This window comes from Thermobia domestica, chromosome 3 (assembly GCF_964235325.1).
Source record: "Thermobia domestica chromosome 3, izTheDome1.hap1.1, whole genome shotgun sequence".
NCBI lineage: Eukaryota > Metazoa > Arthropoda > Insecta > Zygentoma > Lepismatidae > Thermobia > Thermobia domestica.
The window spans coordinates 33,570,655-33,585,564 of NC_137456.1; the positions used below are offsets into that span (position 1 = coordinate 33,570,655).

General features: G+C 34.1%; 2 protein-coding genes across 2 annotated transcripts in view; both read left to right on the forward strand.

Moving 5' to 3' along the window:
* Nucleotides 1-213: 213 nt before the first annotated feature.
* Nucleotides 214-1,320, forward strand: LOC145681734 (E3 SUMO-protein ligase ZBED1-like). Its single transcript, XM_081753344.1, has one exon. The coding sequence runs from the start codon at nt 214-216 to the stop codon at nt 1,318-1,320; it is 1,107 nt and encodes a 368-aa protein (XP_081609470.1).
* Nucleotides 1,321-3,372: 2,052 nt separating this feature from the next.
* LOC145680263 (uncharacterized) overlaps nt 3,373-14,910 on the forward strand; it is a 54,804-nt gene continuing 43,266 nt past the window's right edge. The window contains exon 1 of the mRNA XM_081750609.1: nt 3,373-3,939. Coding sequence (XP_081606735.1) covers nt 3,578-3,939 — 362 coding nt within the window. The 5' untranslated portion in view covers nt 3,373-3,577. The remainder of the gene's footprint in view (nt 3,940-14,910) is intronic.

Consider the following 14,910-nt stretch of genomic DNA (forward strand, 5'->3'; position numbering starts at 1 on the left):
AGACTTATGGTCATCTGATAGTAACAAATCGTTTATCACAGTTACAGGTCATTTTATTCATGAATTTAAGACTTATTCAGTTGTATTGGCAACAGAGGAAATAAAAAAAAATCTCACACCGGGGAAAACATATCAGGGGCAATTTTACATGTTCTCGAACAGTTTAAAGTGACTAATAAAGTTGTAACGGTGGTTACAGATAATGCCGAAAACATGCGAAAAGCCATCAAGGATTTGAATAAACACAATCATCTCTGTGTAGCGCACACTCTCAACCTCTGTGTCCAAGATGCAATAAACAGTAATGAAGAGTTTTCAGTAATTTTAGTTAAATGCAAGAAATTAGTAAGTTACTTTAAAAGGAGTAACAATGCAGCATATAAACTTAAAGAAATTCAAGAACAAATGTATTTACCAGTTTTGAGTGTAGTGCAAGATGTAGCCACGCGATGGAACAGCTCACTTATGATGTTGGAGAGGTTACTTAAACTTAAGTTACCATTGACTGTTGCTCTCGCTTCCTTGACTGATGCCAAGGAGATGAATTTGGATGCTGAGGAGTGGATTAGTATTGAAGAGGTAATACCTGTGCTCAAGCCTGCTCTGTCAATGACCGAAAATTTGTCGGCGGAACACTACCCAACAATGTCTTTCGTTGTACCGCTTATTAGAGGTTTGCAGAAGTCACTTCAGAAAAAAGTCACTATTACGAAAGTGGCTACACAGCTGAAGCTGTCGTTAATGGACAATGTTTCCAGGCGGCTTGCCCATTTAGAGCTAAATAAGTTAGTAGGTAAAGCAACTTTCTTAGACCCGCGATTTAAGAAATCTGCATTTGGCACTGAAGAGTCTGCAAAAAATATCCAACTGCAACTAGTTGATGAGCTTTCTACACTTATCAGTAAATTAGACAACCCGAAGCATTCAGAGAAAAATGTTGAACCGAGCCGTCAAGAAGAAAAAATGGAGGCTAATTATGATGATGATGACATTTGGGCTGATTTTGATTCTAAGGTTGCATCTCGAACATCTGCAATCACTCCATCTTCAACTGCAACAGTGATTATTAAACAATATATTGAAATGCCTTACGTTGAACGGAAGAAAGACCCATTAGAGTTTTGGAAGATTCATCATGCTACATTCAAAGACTTGTACAGGCTCGTGACTAAATATTTGTGTATTCCAGCTACTTCCGTCCCCTCTGAACGAATATTTTCAATGGCAGGCCTTGTCACTAATGACAGGAGAAATAGACTTAGTTCAGAGAAACTCGATCAAATAATTTTTTTGAATAGAAACATAAAGGTCGTGCAATAAATTAAACAAAAATGCTATTGACTTTTTTTTTATACTTTACAACAGAAGAGACAGTGTGAGTATTTAATTTTAATTTTCTTCTTTACTCTAATATACTCTTACAATTATCAGTACTTTATGTTTAAGACTGTTTTAAAAATGTGCACAGTGTAAAGTGTTGGAAAGTGACTGATTTATTGCTGACTACAATATACGAGACTTCACTGGATACTTCACTGGTATTTTATGTTATCTTATATTTTACAATAAACAGATTTTTATACTCTTTAATCGTTAATATTACACTACATTATATTACATCACTAGATGAAATGTCCGCCCTTCGTACGGACGATCGGATGAATGTTTATAGATAAGGACCTCCAAACAAACATTCTGGCTACGCCACTGAGAATAGATGTACTATATCTTGCCAAAAATCTTTGCGAGAGTGTACTCAATAACTTTCGAAAGTTCCATGGCGATTAGGTGATTATAGATAATCCCCCCAAAAAGTCCTGGCTACGCCACTGAGGATAGGTGTACTATGTCCTGCCGAAAAACTTCGCGGGAGTATATTCAACAACCTCCTAAAGTTTCATGGCGATCGGATGGTTATATGTAAGGTCCCTCAAACAAAAATCCAAACTACGCCACTGAGGATAGATGTACTATGCCCTACCAAGAACCTTTGCGGAAGTGTACTCAACAACCTACCAAAGTTTCATGGTGATCGGATGGTTATAAATGAGGTCCCCCCCAAAAATTCTGGCTACTTCACTGAGGACAGATTTCATATGCTAAAAACCTTCATGGGAGCGTAATGAACAACTTCCCAAAGTTTAATGTCGATCGAATTAATGGTTTAGGTGTCCATGAAGGACAGACAGACAAATAGATAAGCTCCCCCCAAAAAGTTCTCGCTACGCCACTGAGGAGAGATGCACTATGCCCCATCAGAAACCTTCGTGGGAGTGTTCTGAACAACTTACTAAAGTTTCATAGCGATCGGGTGGTTATAAGAGAGCCCCCCCAAATAATCCTGTCTACGCCACTGAGGATACATTTAGTATGCCAAAAAAAACCTTCCCGGGAACGTACTCAACATCTTCCCAAAGTTTCATGGCGATTGGATGAATGGTTTAGGAGTCCATAAAGAACAGATAGACACACACACACACACATACTTTCATTTTTATATATATATAGACTAGCAGAAATACCCGCCTTCCTTCACTGCACAGTGACACCTCTTGTTTCTAACAGGGCTCCCTCCGTCTTCATCAGCCTAGAGATGCCCCTAGGCAGAAGATAACACACATTTGTCTTACTAACGTACCCTGTGTTGTCCTGTGTATCGCACATCGCTCCATCTCTCATTCTTAATTCCATCAATTTGGTAGTCTAACTTTCCAGGATCATTTCACTTAATCAATAATCATATACCTGTATAGTAACGTTTTACTCTTTGTCTACTTATATACTTTATCTCATCCTAATTTTTGTGCTTAAATTTTCTCATGATTTGCTCTATTATCTCATTTATGTATATTTCTATCATTTCCTTATTTATGTTCAGTCCAATAATATGCTATGTTCTTTATGTTATGTTCTTTACGTTATGTTCATATATTAATGTAGAACTCCTCCTACCATTTACATATGATTATGATCGCAAAGGTCATAATGTCCTAGTTCTGGAACCAAAATAAATAAAATTAATAAATTCCTCTTAGCCCAGCCATGCCTTCTTCCTCTACCACAATTCCTCAAATTCTCTCACCTCAGAGAGGGTGTAGCCCTCTAAAAGGACGCTAGCCTATGGCAAGCACTAAAAAAAAAAAAAAAAAAAAAACGCCCTTCGTACATGTACTTTAGAACCTCTCCCTTAAGATTCGATTGTCCAGTACGAGAATAGATGCCCCACATCTAAACGAAACATTTCGTTAGAAACAGCTCGGTCAGAACCTCTCGGTAAGAACATCTCGCTAAGAACCTTTCGTTAAGGAAATCCCAATCGAAATGTCTCGAGAGATTCAAACAATCGAAACGTTTCGATTGTAACATCTCGCAATCGCGCATCTCTGCAACGAAGGCGTTCAAACATTTTCTTTTCAAAGAGCAATTATTATGTATTTTATTAAAATCTGACTGTATGTTTGATTGCAAGTATAAAGCTGCTTCTGTGAACTTGTTGTAAGTCATTTCATTAACATTGGCAGCATATGAAAATATCAAGTACAGTTGCAAATTGGTACGTATTAAATGTTAAGTCATAATGGATAGTGAGGCGTCTGTTAAGTTGGAATTTTTGTGCAAAGAAGAAATTGATTATGGATTTCCTCAGGAAGATCCACTCGAAGGGAAGGGGTGGACATACGAACTGATGACTGATAGCAAAGAATTAATATTATCTACCTCGGAAGGAGAGCAAACAATGGAGAAGTATGTAGCTGTGTATTCTTCGGATGTGAAATTAAACATTGATGCGCTGAAATCAGAATTTGCAGTAAAAGATCATGCATTTGAAAATAATATGGAAACACGAAGAAAAGTAGAGGTTGGAGTGACCTCTACGTCGTACTCTGGTGACTATAAACAATTAACGGCAAGTGGTTCAAATTCAGTTGGGCAAGAAAGGTAATGTTAAATTTTATATATATTAATTGGTTCAGATTGATAATCCAGTTACATGGGTTGGGATATTTTATAGTGAATAGCAATGGTTCGCGAGAAATAGGAATGGAAGATAGGTCTACGTCAAACCTAAGTTAATAATCTACGGTTTGGAAGTGGAACAACAGACGTAGTCTAGTTGTACGCAAAGACACGTGAGTACAGCCATACCGGTACAAATATCATGTAGCTCGTATCTCAATGAAGTAATGATTACTATTGATTACACATTTTTCACGAACTCTTGTAAATATTTGAACTGTGGGTGACTTGTGATAATGTTTCATATCTAAAGACTTGTGATAAAGAAAAGGTATGATTAAAGGGGATCCGAAAATTTCAGAAATGCAAACGTAATATTTGTTATAGTGGATTTTTTTTTTAAATAAATAAATATCCGACTCTTGTGAGTTTGCACGGAATTCGTGTCAAATTTGTCCAGCCACACTTTTCCGAAGGACTTCGAAAAACAGGAAACCGTAACACAAGAGAGAATTCTTAAATCTGCAAACTGTAGATTTGCCAAAAATTGGTGCCGATTTATTGTAAGAAGCCATACATAAATACTTACTATATGTAATTCTTTCTCAGAAACTCGACCTTTTGTGTTCTCAACAATCCTTTCTAGAGAACGGACTTGTACTTATCCATACAGCTTCAGTTTATGGAATGCTCCAGTGTACATACACGAGAGGGATTGATATACACAAAGCACTAACAAACTTTTGCGTGGTGATCACTAGAGACTTAAGTGCTATTTAAATCAGCAGGAGCGCAACATAGAGCAGGCGATTGATGCGTCGGTTGGGAACAGGTGTGTCAGAAAACTTCAATATAAATATAAACGAATATAGCACAAAATATTTGGCTTAAAGTTACTTATCTTTCGTGTTAAGTTATGTATTGTATACTCGTAAATACGTTATAGGTAACATTCAAATACGTTTTCTTCGCTTATATATGTGTGTATCGAAATAACACGGTTACTAAAGTATATTTCGCAATTATGATGATCCCTTAAGTCTGGACACTTCTGTAGTAGCGGTACATTTACTTTAGATACTTCACTTCTTTCACTTACAATGGTTACTAGGTACTTTGTCAGGAAATCCGTGTATGACAGGTTTGATCTTCATTAATTAGTTTTTGCGTTGGTAAGAATCTGACTGGCAAGAACACAAATATTTGAAATATCTAGTAGTAGTCTGTTAAATATTATTTCAGATTTGTTATGTATATTATACAGTAAATCTGCACCAGTTAGTGCTAGCGTCTTTGTTTCCTGTGGTATAAAAATTTACGCCGTAGAGTTTGAATACTTCGAAGTACTTTATCGAAGAGAACATAGTTTAGATGAAATCGTGGGATATATCGACGGGTTACTGTCAAAGAAATGTATCTACGAAAATTGGTTGTTTGAGGTACGAATATATCTGACATAAATGCTCGAATGTTTTTCCGTGTAAAAGATTATAAGTCAAACCTTGCTTGTAAAAAATAGTTGATCACACAAAAACCATTGTGGATTATCGAACTTTAAAATCAAATAGGAAAAAAACAATTTCTTTTCGCAAATATGAAAACTAATCTTTTGTCGATACATGCCTATGACACTAAGGCGTCGATATATAAATTTTTTGTTTATTTTAAATGGAGGGAAGAAAGCATCAAAATAGAAAACATGGGTGAAAATTTACTCCCTTTCTCTTATGTATATAAATATATATATATAAAGTCAATCACATTAGAGAGATAAAAAACAGTTCGTAAACTGATTTCCAAAAACAAGTTGACATACACATTTAACTTAGAATGTAAAGAAAGGCATTATTAAGGTGTGAGACTCCTAGGGTTTCGAAAGAGGGGAGATGTGAAAATTATCTATGGAGCGTCCCACTCTTAGATTGCAGTACAGAGTAAATGGATCGCGCTGTTGCCACATTTTTTCCGCCGTATGTTTTCTTTCGAAGAAAGAACAAGAAAGACAGAAAGAGTGATGAGTCTGTAAATAAATCCTTAAATTCATATATTTTCAACTCTTTTGTCATTCCAGTCGCGCAAATTCAGTTAGAACGGCGAATTGGAGGGTACGAAATAACAGTCTAAGAATTGTGTGTTAGAAGTTTTTTTTTTTTCAAATGATGGTTTATAAATAGAAAACGAGAGAGCAATACGAAATCGAGAGAACATATGAAACGAATAGAAAACATATGATTGAAATAAACGGCAGGCTAAACAGTTCCACACACAAATTTCCTGTATCGATTGTGCGGCAAACTAAGGAATAGCAATGGGAAAGATACTGCTACTGAATTTGGATAAAAGTGAAAACTGTAGTAGGGTGATAGTAATAAGTGACGAGAAAATGTGACGTACGAGAACGCTCATTCGTCTGTGTAAGCAAAATATCCGCTAATCCAATTCCGTTTGTCAAACAAGTTACATCATAAAGTATATTGTGAAGGCGGCTTCTCCCCACTTCCGATGTTTCAAGACTGTATCATGAAGGACGTGCTAGAGGGTATGGTGGCAGGAAAAAGAGGGAGGGGACGAAAAGAGACTATTATTACTGAACGATATCGAAATAGAAAAATCATACGTGAAGACGAAGAAGTTAACCGAAGACCGTGGATCGTGGAATTTTCTGAGTGTCAGCAAGTGGCCTGCTAATAAAATATGATGATGATAATTATGATAAATGCAATGGTGAATAGGAACTGAACCTCCCTAATTTCTGTACTCACTTCTGACACCTTTATCAGTCTAGAAACAGAAGAAGAATGAAAAGAAACCCCATTATGTGCGTTCTAAACAAACTCGCAAGTTGTGACTTTAAATCACGTATAGTGACAGCCAACAAGATACAGAGCGTTGGGCGAGGAAACAGAACCAAACAGAATTATCAAACCCTGCTTCCTAAAGAAGCATGAGGGGGAGGGGAAGAATAAAGAGGCCTTTCATTCTGCTTTGTGAGCTCATAGTTATTTGTTATGAACGCTTTTGTCATTTTCATATGTGTATTCAAAGTAAATAAGAGAAGTGGAATTGCAAACGAAACCAACTTTTATTGTCAAAATTGTCAGCATCTGAAACAGCATTAAGGACTACTATAAATGAATCAATTACAAAACTAATAACTTTTATCACCAGGAATGAGGAGACTTATTATTAATAGATATTGGTCATATGATATATATATATATATATATATATATATATATATATATATATATATATATATATATATATGTGTGTGTGTGTGTGTGTGTTTGCGTGCAACTCAAGGAAAACGAGCGAAGTAAGTAGTGGAACGTAAGATTGAGTGGAGTTGACGCAATGTTTATCGTAGGTGAGGTCCAGGATTCGATTTTGCTAATATGCTTCCGTTAAGCAGTAGATTCGTGCTCGCATACCGTCAACAGTAAACACTCATCGTTATAGCACAATACTCTACATCAGTAACTTTAAAACAAACATTATAAGGAAAATATCATCTGCAAAATTTATCACTGCTTTTCTTCTGATCAGATGCACGCGCTTTGGAAAGTTGATGCTTAACACTAAAAGTCAAAAAACCTAAATAAAGAAAGATATTGACCTGCGAATTGTTTTAAAAATAATTTCAATATTTTTCTCGCTTTGCACCCCCATCTAACCTAAAAAGTAAAAAAGTTTCTCACTAGTCAACTTTTTAGATATTGCATTGGAATAGTATATGCACTTTCTCTTACATTTTATTATTTTAAAATTCAAAAAGTTTTTTTGAATGCAAACTTTTCCAACATTGGCATCAAATATGGTATTAATAGCTATATAAGTTTCATCGTTGTATCTCTTAGAGTTCCGAACTTATGATGTGATATATTTAACGCGACGTTAGAATTTGCCATTAGCAAGATTTCACTCTTTCAATTTATTTCAATACTTGAAAATTCTTCTTGATGTGAGATAAACAAATTATTTAATAGAGAATACAATGTTCTACAATAATTTGTTCATACCTAGTAAAAGAAACAATTTCTAAACTTCAGGCTAAGTTTGGCAACAATGGACATAAGGAAAAGCATTGCCATTTACTCCTGTACTGCAATCTAAGGGTGGGACGCTCTTTAGAAGATCCACTATTAGTGTCGAATCCGTAGTCTTTAAGGTGACTTAGTTGATGGCAGACTGAATAACACTAAGCCCAAACTAAGTCAAGAACAATTCTCATTTTGCCTAGGAGTTGCCCATTCATATTTATTTTGATCAGTTATAATAATAGTAATAACAATAATAATGATTAATATAAATCAATCGTAATTGTACTGGAGTAGGTACAGAGAACGCAGAAACATTGCTCTTATTTGTTCTCAATATTTTATTTCAAAATAATTTGCATAACCATATTATTTTCCATACAAGTACTGGTGTTTGAACTGTTACATGATGAAATGCAAGTTTGTGCGGCATTACAATAATAATTTCTTTAAAAATATCGGGTTTCCACGCTACAAAGCGGAATTTTCGAAATTTAAGTTGAAATTATGAAGTTAGAAGCACGAGACTTTCCAAATTTGCTGTTTGGTTTTCTCGGCAACCCAATGTAAAATTTCAAAATGGCTGTTATTTGTTTTCAAACCATCAGTGAATAGAAAATTGTTGCAAGTTTTGACAAGAATAATCTTGAAATAAAAATTACTTTTTAACACTTTTCCCCAAAGACATTGAAATATCTCGAAAAAAAAACTAAAAACACCGAATGAAGGCCAAAAATTCCAGAGAAAACCCTTATATGCCCGTTCTGTTTAAACAAAACTATTTTTTTCAAACCCTGGTATTTTTACGCTATTCCAGGTTCCAGAAAATAATAACTCAATTTATTTCATTCATCAAGTGCCGACAACATAATTTCAAACGAAACATTTCCACGTTAGTTTCCCAGAGCGGTATATATAAGAGGTCAAATTTTAGAATAAGTGAAAAATAAAAGGTATTAATAATTTTTCGTTTGTGGTATCTGCGGACATTTTTACATGTTTTATATTCCATAAAATAGTAAAAATTTATTTCACTCACCTAACCGTGATAACATAATTTCAAATTGTGTTCTTTGCGTGGAGAAGAAGAATACTACAATAGCCAATTCTAAGTTCCACAACATTTCAAATAGAATTACTGGTAACTTATTCGTAACATGATCCGGACTTGTACTTTTTAATTGCACCCATTCTACTTCAAATTTCGGAATGTGCAATTTGAGATCTGAGAATTGAGAATTGAGAGAATATCCCTACCTATAAGCCAAGAAAATTATATTTGTTCTATTACAAACTTATTCCGAATTTGGATCTCTTGGTTGCGGCTCACTGGAACCTATCATGGAAGTATGAATTTTGCGTCGTGCTAACTCTACTGACAATCAATGAGAAAATTCTCGATTGTTGTACTTAAACTTGTTGGAAACTTGGTAATCTGCTCCTAAGTGGTTTCTGCTGCTAAGTGCGGATTTTACAATATGAGATCGTGTCATTTCTGCGACAAGTGATATAAATTGAGATCGTATTTTGAAAATTAGGAACAACAAAAAAATATCCCTAAGTACAAGCCGTGAGAATATATTTCCAACTTGAACCAGCTGCTTTATTGCGATTATTTTTGCTTCTAACTGCAGAGAATGTAACCTCAGGTCAGGTGGGTGAAGAAATCAAACTTTGCATTTTGTAGAAATGTTTCTTCTGTGCTTTATTGGAAAGCAGCTTGTAAAATTAAGGATTTTTTATTTCATTTCTGTCCTTTAGATTATAATAATATTCAAATATTGTATATATATGTATTTTATTATACTCGACTGATACTTGTTTACATTTCATGTAGTAGTGTATTATAATGCTATTTTTGTTAAAAACTTTCCGTTTGTTGTGAACTAATCTGAACCGATACCCTTAAGAATTGCGGCCTGCTAGGTTTTATACATATCGTCAGTAACATCACCAACGCAAGGTTTTGCATAGGTATGTATTCTTCCACCCTTATACAACAAAGGTAGCGAGTTTTTCAAGCTACTAATTAACTATATGATGTAATTTGTATATCTTTAACTAATGAAATGTTGCATATATTTATCTACAAATATATATTAAATGTTATGTACAGGAGATTAAAAGTATAATTTCTAATACATAAAAAGTGTTTAGAGCAGTGTTTTCCAACCGGTGTGCCTCGAGGAATCGAAAGAAAATTATTAATTTTATAGCAATCAAATTGTAAAACGTAGGGAAAAATATATATTTGTATTTCACACTACTATGAATCTCTACTATGGATCTACAATTTTAGGTTTCATACCGTGTTACTGTTTCGTATATTTCTAATGTTGAAAAAAGTATTTGTTGTCATTGTGATGACCATTATTGCTTTTTTATTGTTGCAAACAATTCGCAACTTGAAATATCATTCAATCCTTTCGAAAAAAATACCTACATGTGTGTTTTAAAAGTGAAAGAAATTTGTTCATTCGTTATGTAGTGATCTTCCTTCTAAGTAAAAGGTTGAATAGAGTTTTTTTTTTTAAAAAAAAGCGTATTTTTAAAAATTGAGTCCAATATTTCATTGCAATTGTTTTCTATTTTTAAATTAGAATGAAAAATAAGCATAATGATTTACCACGGAAAAAAACAATGTACGAGCTTTCTTCGCTGTGAGAAGGAGATCGATAATGACACACACACAAAAAAAAAAAAAACACTGTGTTTAAAAGTAATATCTGTAAATGTGCCGGGAGAATCCAAGTAACACCCGTAGTGTATCGCAAGTTGGGGAACGCTGGTATAGAGCATATTTTCGAAAACAATAGACTGTTAATATCTTTTATTTTAAATGTGTCTTATTCAGGACGTTGGCTTCTTCTGGGGAGGATTTCTTTAACGAAAGATGATCATTATAACTATAAATCAATTGGTAAGCTACGTTAGTGTCAGTCTTTATTAAGGGCAATAACATTTTCTTAGAAAATATGTTTCTAGTACATTTCAAAATTGTATCTTATGAGCAATGTAGCATTACTCTGTGCAGAATTCTTTAGGGCGACTTGTTCGTTATCATTATTATTATAAATTGATTTCAGAGCGAAGTTAGTTTGAATTTTCATTGTCGGCCACTAACATTTTATCATAAAATAACAGCATGAAAAATTGCACCTTCTAACTGTCTTCGCAATTTTGAGTGCAGGTTTACATTAGGAAAGCACAATGATTGCTATAAATAGAAGGTTTTATGAAAGTAGTTAGATGTAAAATACTTTCTAGAAAGGTAGTATCCTCGTTTATTATGTCTCTTGCACGGAGGAACTTATTGCATGGTATAGTGGAAATCGTATGAAGATGAGAGTAAAAGCAACTCAGACAGACAATTACGTTATGGTTCAAAGGTACTATTTTTAGTTTACTTATATATCAGTTTTCCAACTTATATGTCAATTTTATATATCAGACCTCTGCTTTGTGCACGTGAAGTTAAATGCAGTGAGCTATTCCATGACAATTAAAAAAAGTTGGGAGATGAACCCTTACAAATTAGATTTCACATTCGAAATAATATGGTCAGTATGTAAAATTGGAAATCTCAGGTTGATTTCTAAACCACTTTTGTAATTACAACAATTCTAAATATACCCATAATTTAACAATAAATTGCATGCATGACTTTTCTCCGATTGTCATTTGCAGCTAGATTTCAGGACATAATGTACAGGTTTTGGTGCCACTTTAAAGCGTATGAGTCACCGGTGGCAAAGATTCCATTATCAGGTGTATAATTTTTTAATTATATTTTCGTTTTTTGTTTGTAGTTTGTATTTTTACCTCTCTTGTCTTGGTCGATTTCTTTCGGTAACTTGTCTCATGCCGTTTTTCTTTTCCTTTGTGCTTCTTTATTTCCTTTGTCTTCCTTTTTCACACGATTAGTTATAACTCAGCATGTTGAGGCATTCTAGAGTTTTATTGTTATCTGAAACTTTAACTCATGTCCTTTCTCCCTATTTTTTTACGTTATTTTTAATTTAAAAAAGTGCAATATGTATTTATTACAAACATGAAAAACATAATAGTTTGGAGCTAACATATATCTATCTATCTATCTATCTATCTATCTATCTATCTATATATATATATATATATATGACAGTTTCTCTTCTATATCTTCGGTGAAAATAATATTTGCATGAATTCTTCGTGATTAATTCCCAGTTAATATCGTCTTAAAATAAATATTAAAAATGTGACCTAAATCGTAATTAAAACAAGAAGATAATGCTTTCAATCAACAAGGATATTTTCAAAAAGTTTGTTGTTGGTTTTGTATTCTTTGTTTCAAACACCATTTAGTTATGTTCTTTTTTTCCATTTCACTTGTTGCCACACTAAAGACAAACATCTTTCAATCACACATAAATATTATAACCAACATTAATACAAAAAACTGAGGTTTAACTGTTCCAGTCTATTTCCAGGAAAGTTTATTTTGTTTGTAACATACTTCCTTCTTCATCTCTAAGCTTTGTCCTAGTCCGTGTTAAAGTAATATATAACTTTCTTCTCGACTTTCTGTATTCTTCCTCTCGACATATTCTGCAGTATCTGTTTAGGTAAGATTCGAAATTTATTAGATCTTATTTTTTTCTTATTATGTTTGCTTTTTCTTACGTTTTAGCTTGTTTCTAATATCCTTACTCTTTTCATTTCTTCCTTCCTGTAATCTAGACTGCAGTAACATATTTTATTATATTCCACACTTAATCTTTTAATATTTGGTTTAAAGGGACCATGACCTGTAACAAATTGCATTGTTTATTTGTTTAATTCTCTTGTATCCTTATTTTAATTGACCGAATATATTATATGGTGGCTCTTCTTTCGTTGAATTTTCGCAACTTATTTTTCACTTTCCTGTGATGACTGCGTCCAGCTTCCGTTTGCTAATCGAAATTTTTGCAATTATTTCTTTATGTTTTGTAAATTCTTTATTTTAATCGAAGTTTTAATTACTGGTTCTAGTACAACTAACGAATGAAATTTCTGGGGGTTGGAGTTCCAAGAAAAAGTAGCTTTGTCCATCAGTTCAATTACTTCAGTGTACGCCTCATAGCTGGAGATCCAACATCACGGTACAGACATGCTCTAAACCATGACATGCCTGGATATTCGTCCATTTGAAGCAAAAAAGAATGAATTGATCAGTATTATTTAGAGAACCATTGGATAGATATTCCGTTAATAGTTTATGTTAAATTAGTGACAATGGGGTATTGGAGGTTAGGTGTCGCGATGTTTCGTTACACTTTTCTTTCTTTCGACAGTGTAGATTATTCTCCTTAGCGGGGGGCGGGGGGGTGGCTCAGTGGTAGAGCGTTCACCTCTGGTGCTTGGGGTCCCGGGTTCGATCCCAGCCTCCGCCAAGTGAACTTTGTGGTGGACAAACACCGTGTGCGTGGGTTTTCTCGGGGTTCTCCCGTTTGCTCCTACTTCCTTCATTCCACCATTTCATTCATTAATCATCATCACCGTCTCCTTTAGCCTAACCGGCATAACCGTGGGACGTAAAACTCAAAGATTTCATTTCATTTTTTATTCTTCTTACAGAGATGTGATTTTTAATGTTATGATGTGTATAACACTCAGGATCTTTTACTAACTAATTGACTGGCTTTGACACCATCTTTCTCCAATTTCGCCTCTTTTTTCTCTAAGTACAATGGACAGACCAATATTTGTAAGGTCGTGTCACTGGCGTGATGATTGTAGCGTTGGTATCTGGAATGAAGAGACGGTCGAGTCACGGCAGTTGTTACTTTTCCACTTGCAAAATATATTTCTATATGTTCATATATATTATCATTATTCGCTTTCTTGCATTTTTTGTACATTGTATTAGATTATGCTACGATGGGTTAGAGCAGATTACGTAAAGTCACGTTTGTCGTTTCTTTCTTTCAAAATACATCCTGTCTGTTTATATTTATTTATAATAATTTGCGTCTTTCATCTTTACTGGGCATGGGTTAACGCTAGGTAAGGTTACGTTCGCAGAAATAGAAAACCACCGGACATTTTCTTTACACAGCAGTTGGTTGTATTTTCTTTCGCACTGGAAGTTACTATTTTCAGCCACTCGTAGTGTGTCAGTAACTGTGTTACACTGCATTATAATCCCGATAAAAAATGGAAAGTATGTGTGTTAAAATTTGTACTGGTTTTATCTGAATACCTAACAAATTGTTTAGGGTACATATAATAATAAAGCGGATATATCACTACTGGTTTCGAATCTGGGAGAATATCACGATAATGTTTTTAACTGTATACAGAAGTCTTTTTTGGTAAATTTTTGTTCATAATGTGCAATTAACCAAATACAGCGTTTTAGACTTAACCTATTGTGCGCATAAGTGACAGAAGTCTTGTAGAATGGTTTGTCTGTTCGTCCGTCTGCAAACAGCTATCAACAAAATTCTAAAAAAAAAAAAAAAAAAAAAATAATCGAGAAACGGATTTTTGCAAGCGGTTAGGCGTCCGAAGAATAGGTTTCATCTCCTCTGTTTATTCTATTCAAATCTGAAGTGGTTCAAATTTTTCATTTCTAATTGCAACGTTTTTTTGCCACAGCTCGAAAATTTTAATGTAGCGAGAAGCGGACATTTGTTAACGATTCAGCAATTTAGCACAATATTCAAGGCTATCCAGAGTATTCTACCGAAGCCGAAGGTAGTTCAAATTTACTATTACGTCCTGTTTCAAAATTGATTTCGGTACAAGATAAACAGTCAACGCTTTCAAGATGAAGTTCCTTATAAGTATTTCAGTATCTCATGAATAGGTTCCATTTCGTCCCATAACCCTGTTTTTAAACCAAATATTATTCAACTTGGTTATTTTAATTTCAACATTTATTGCCTTAAAA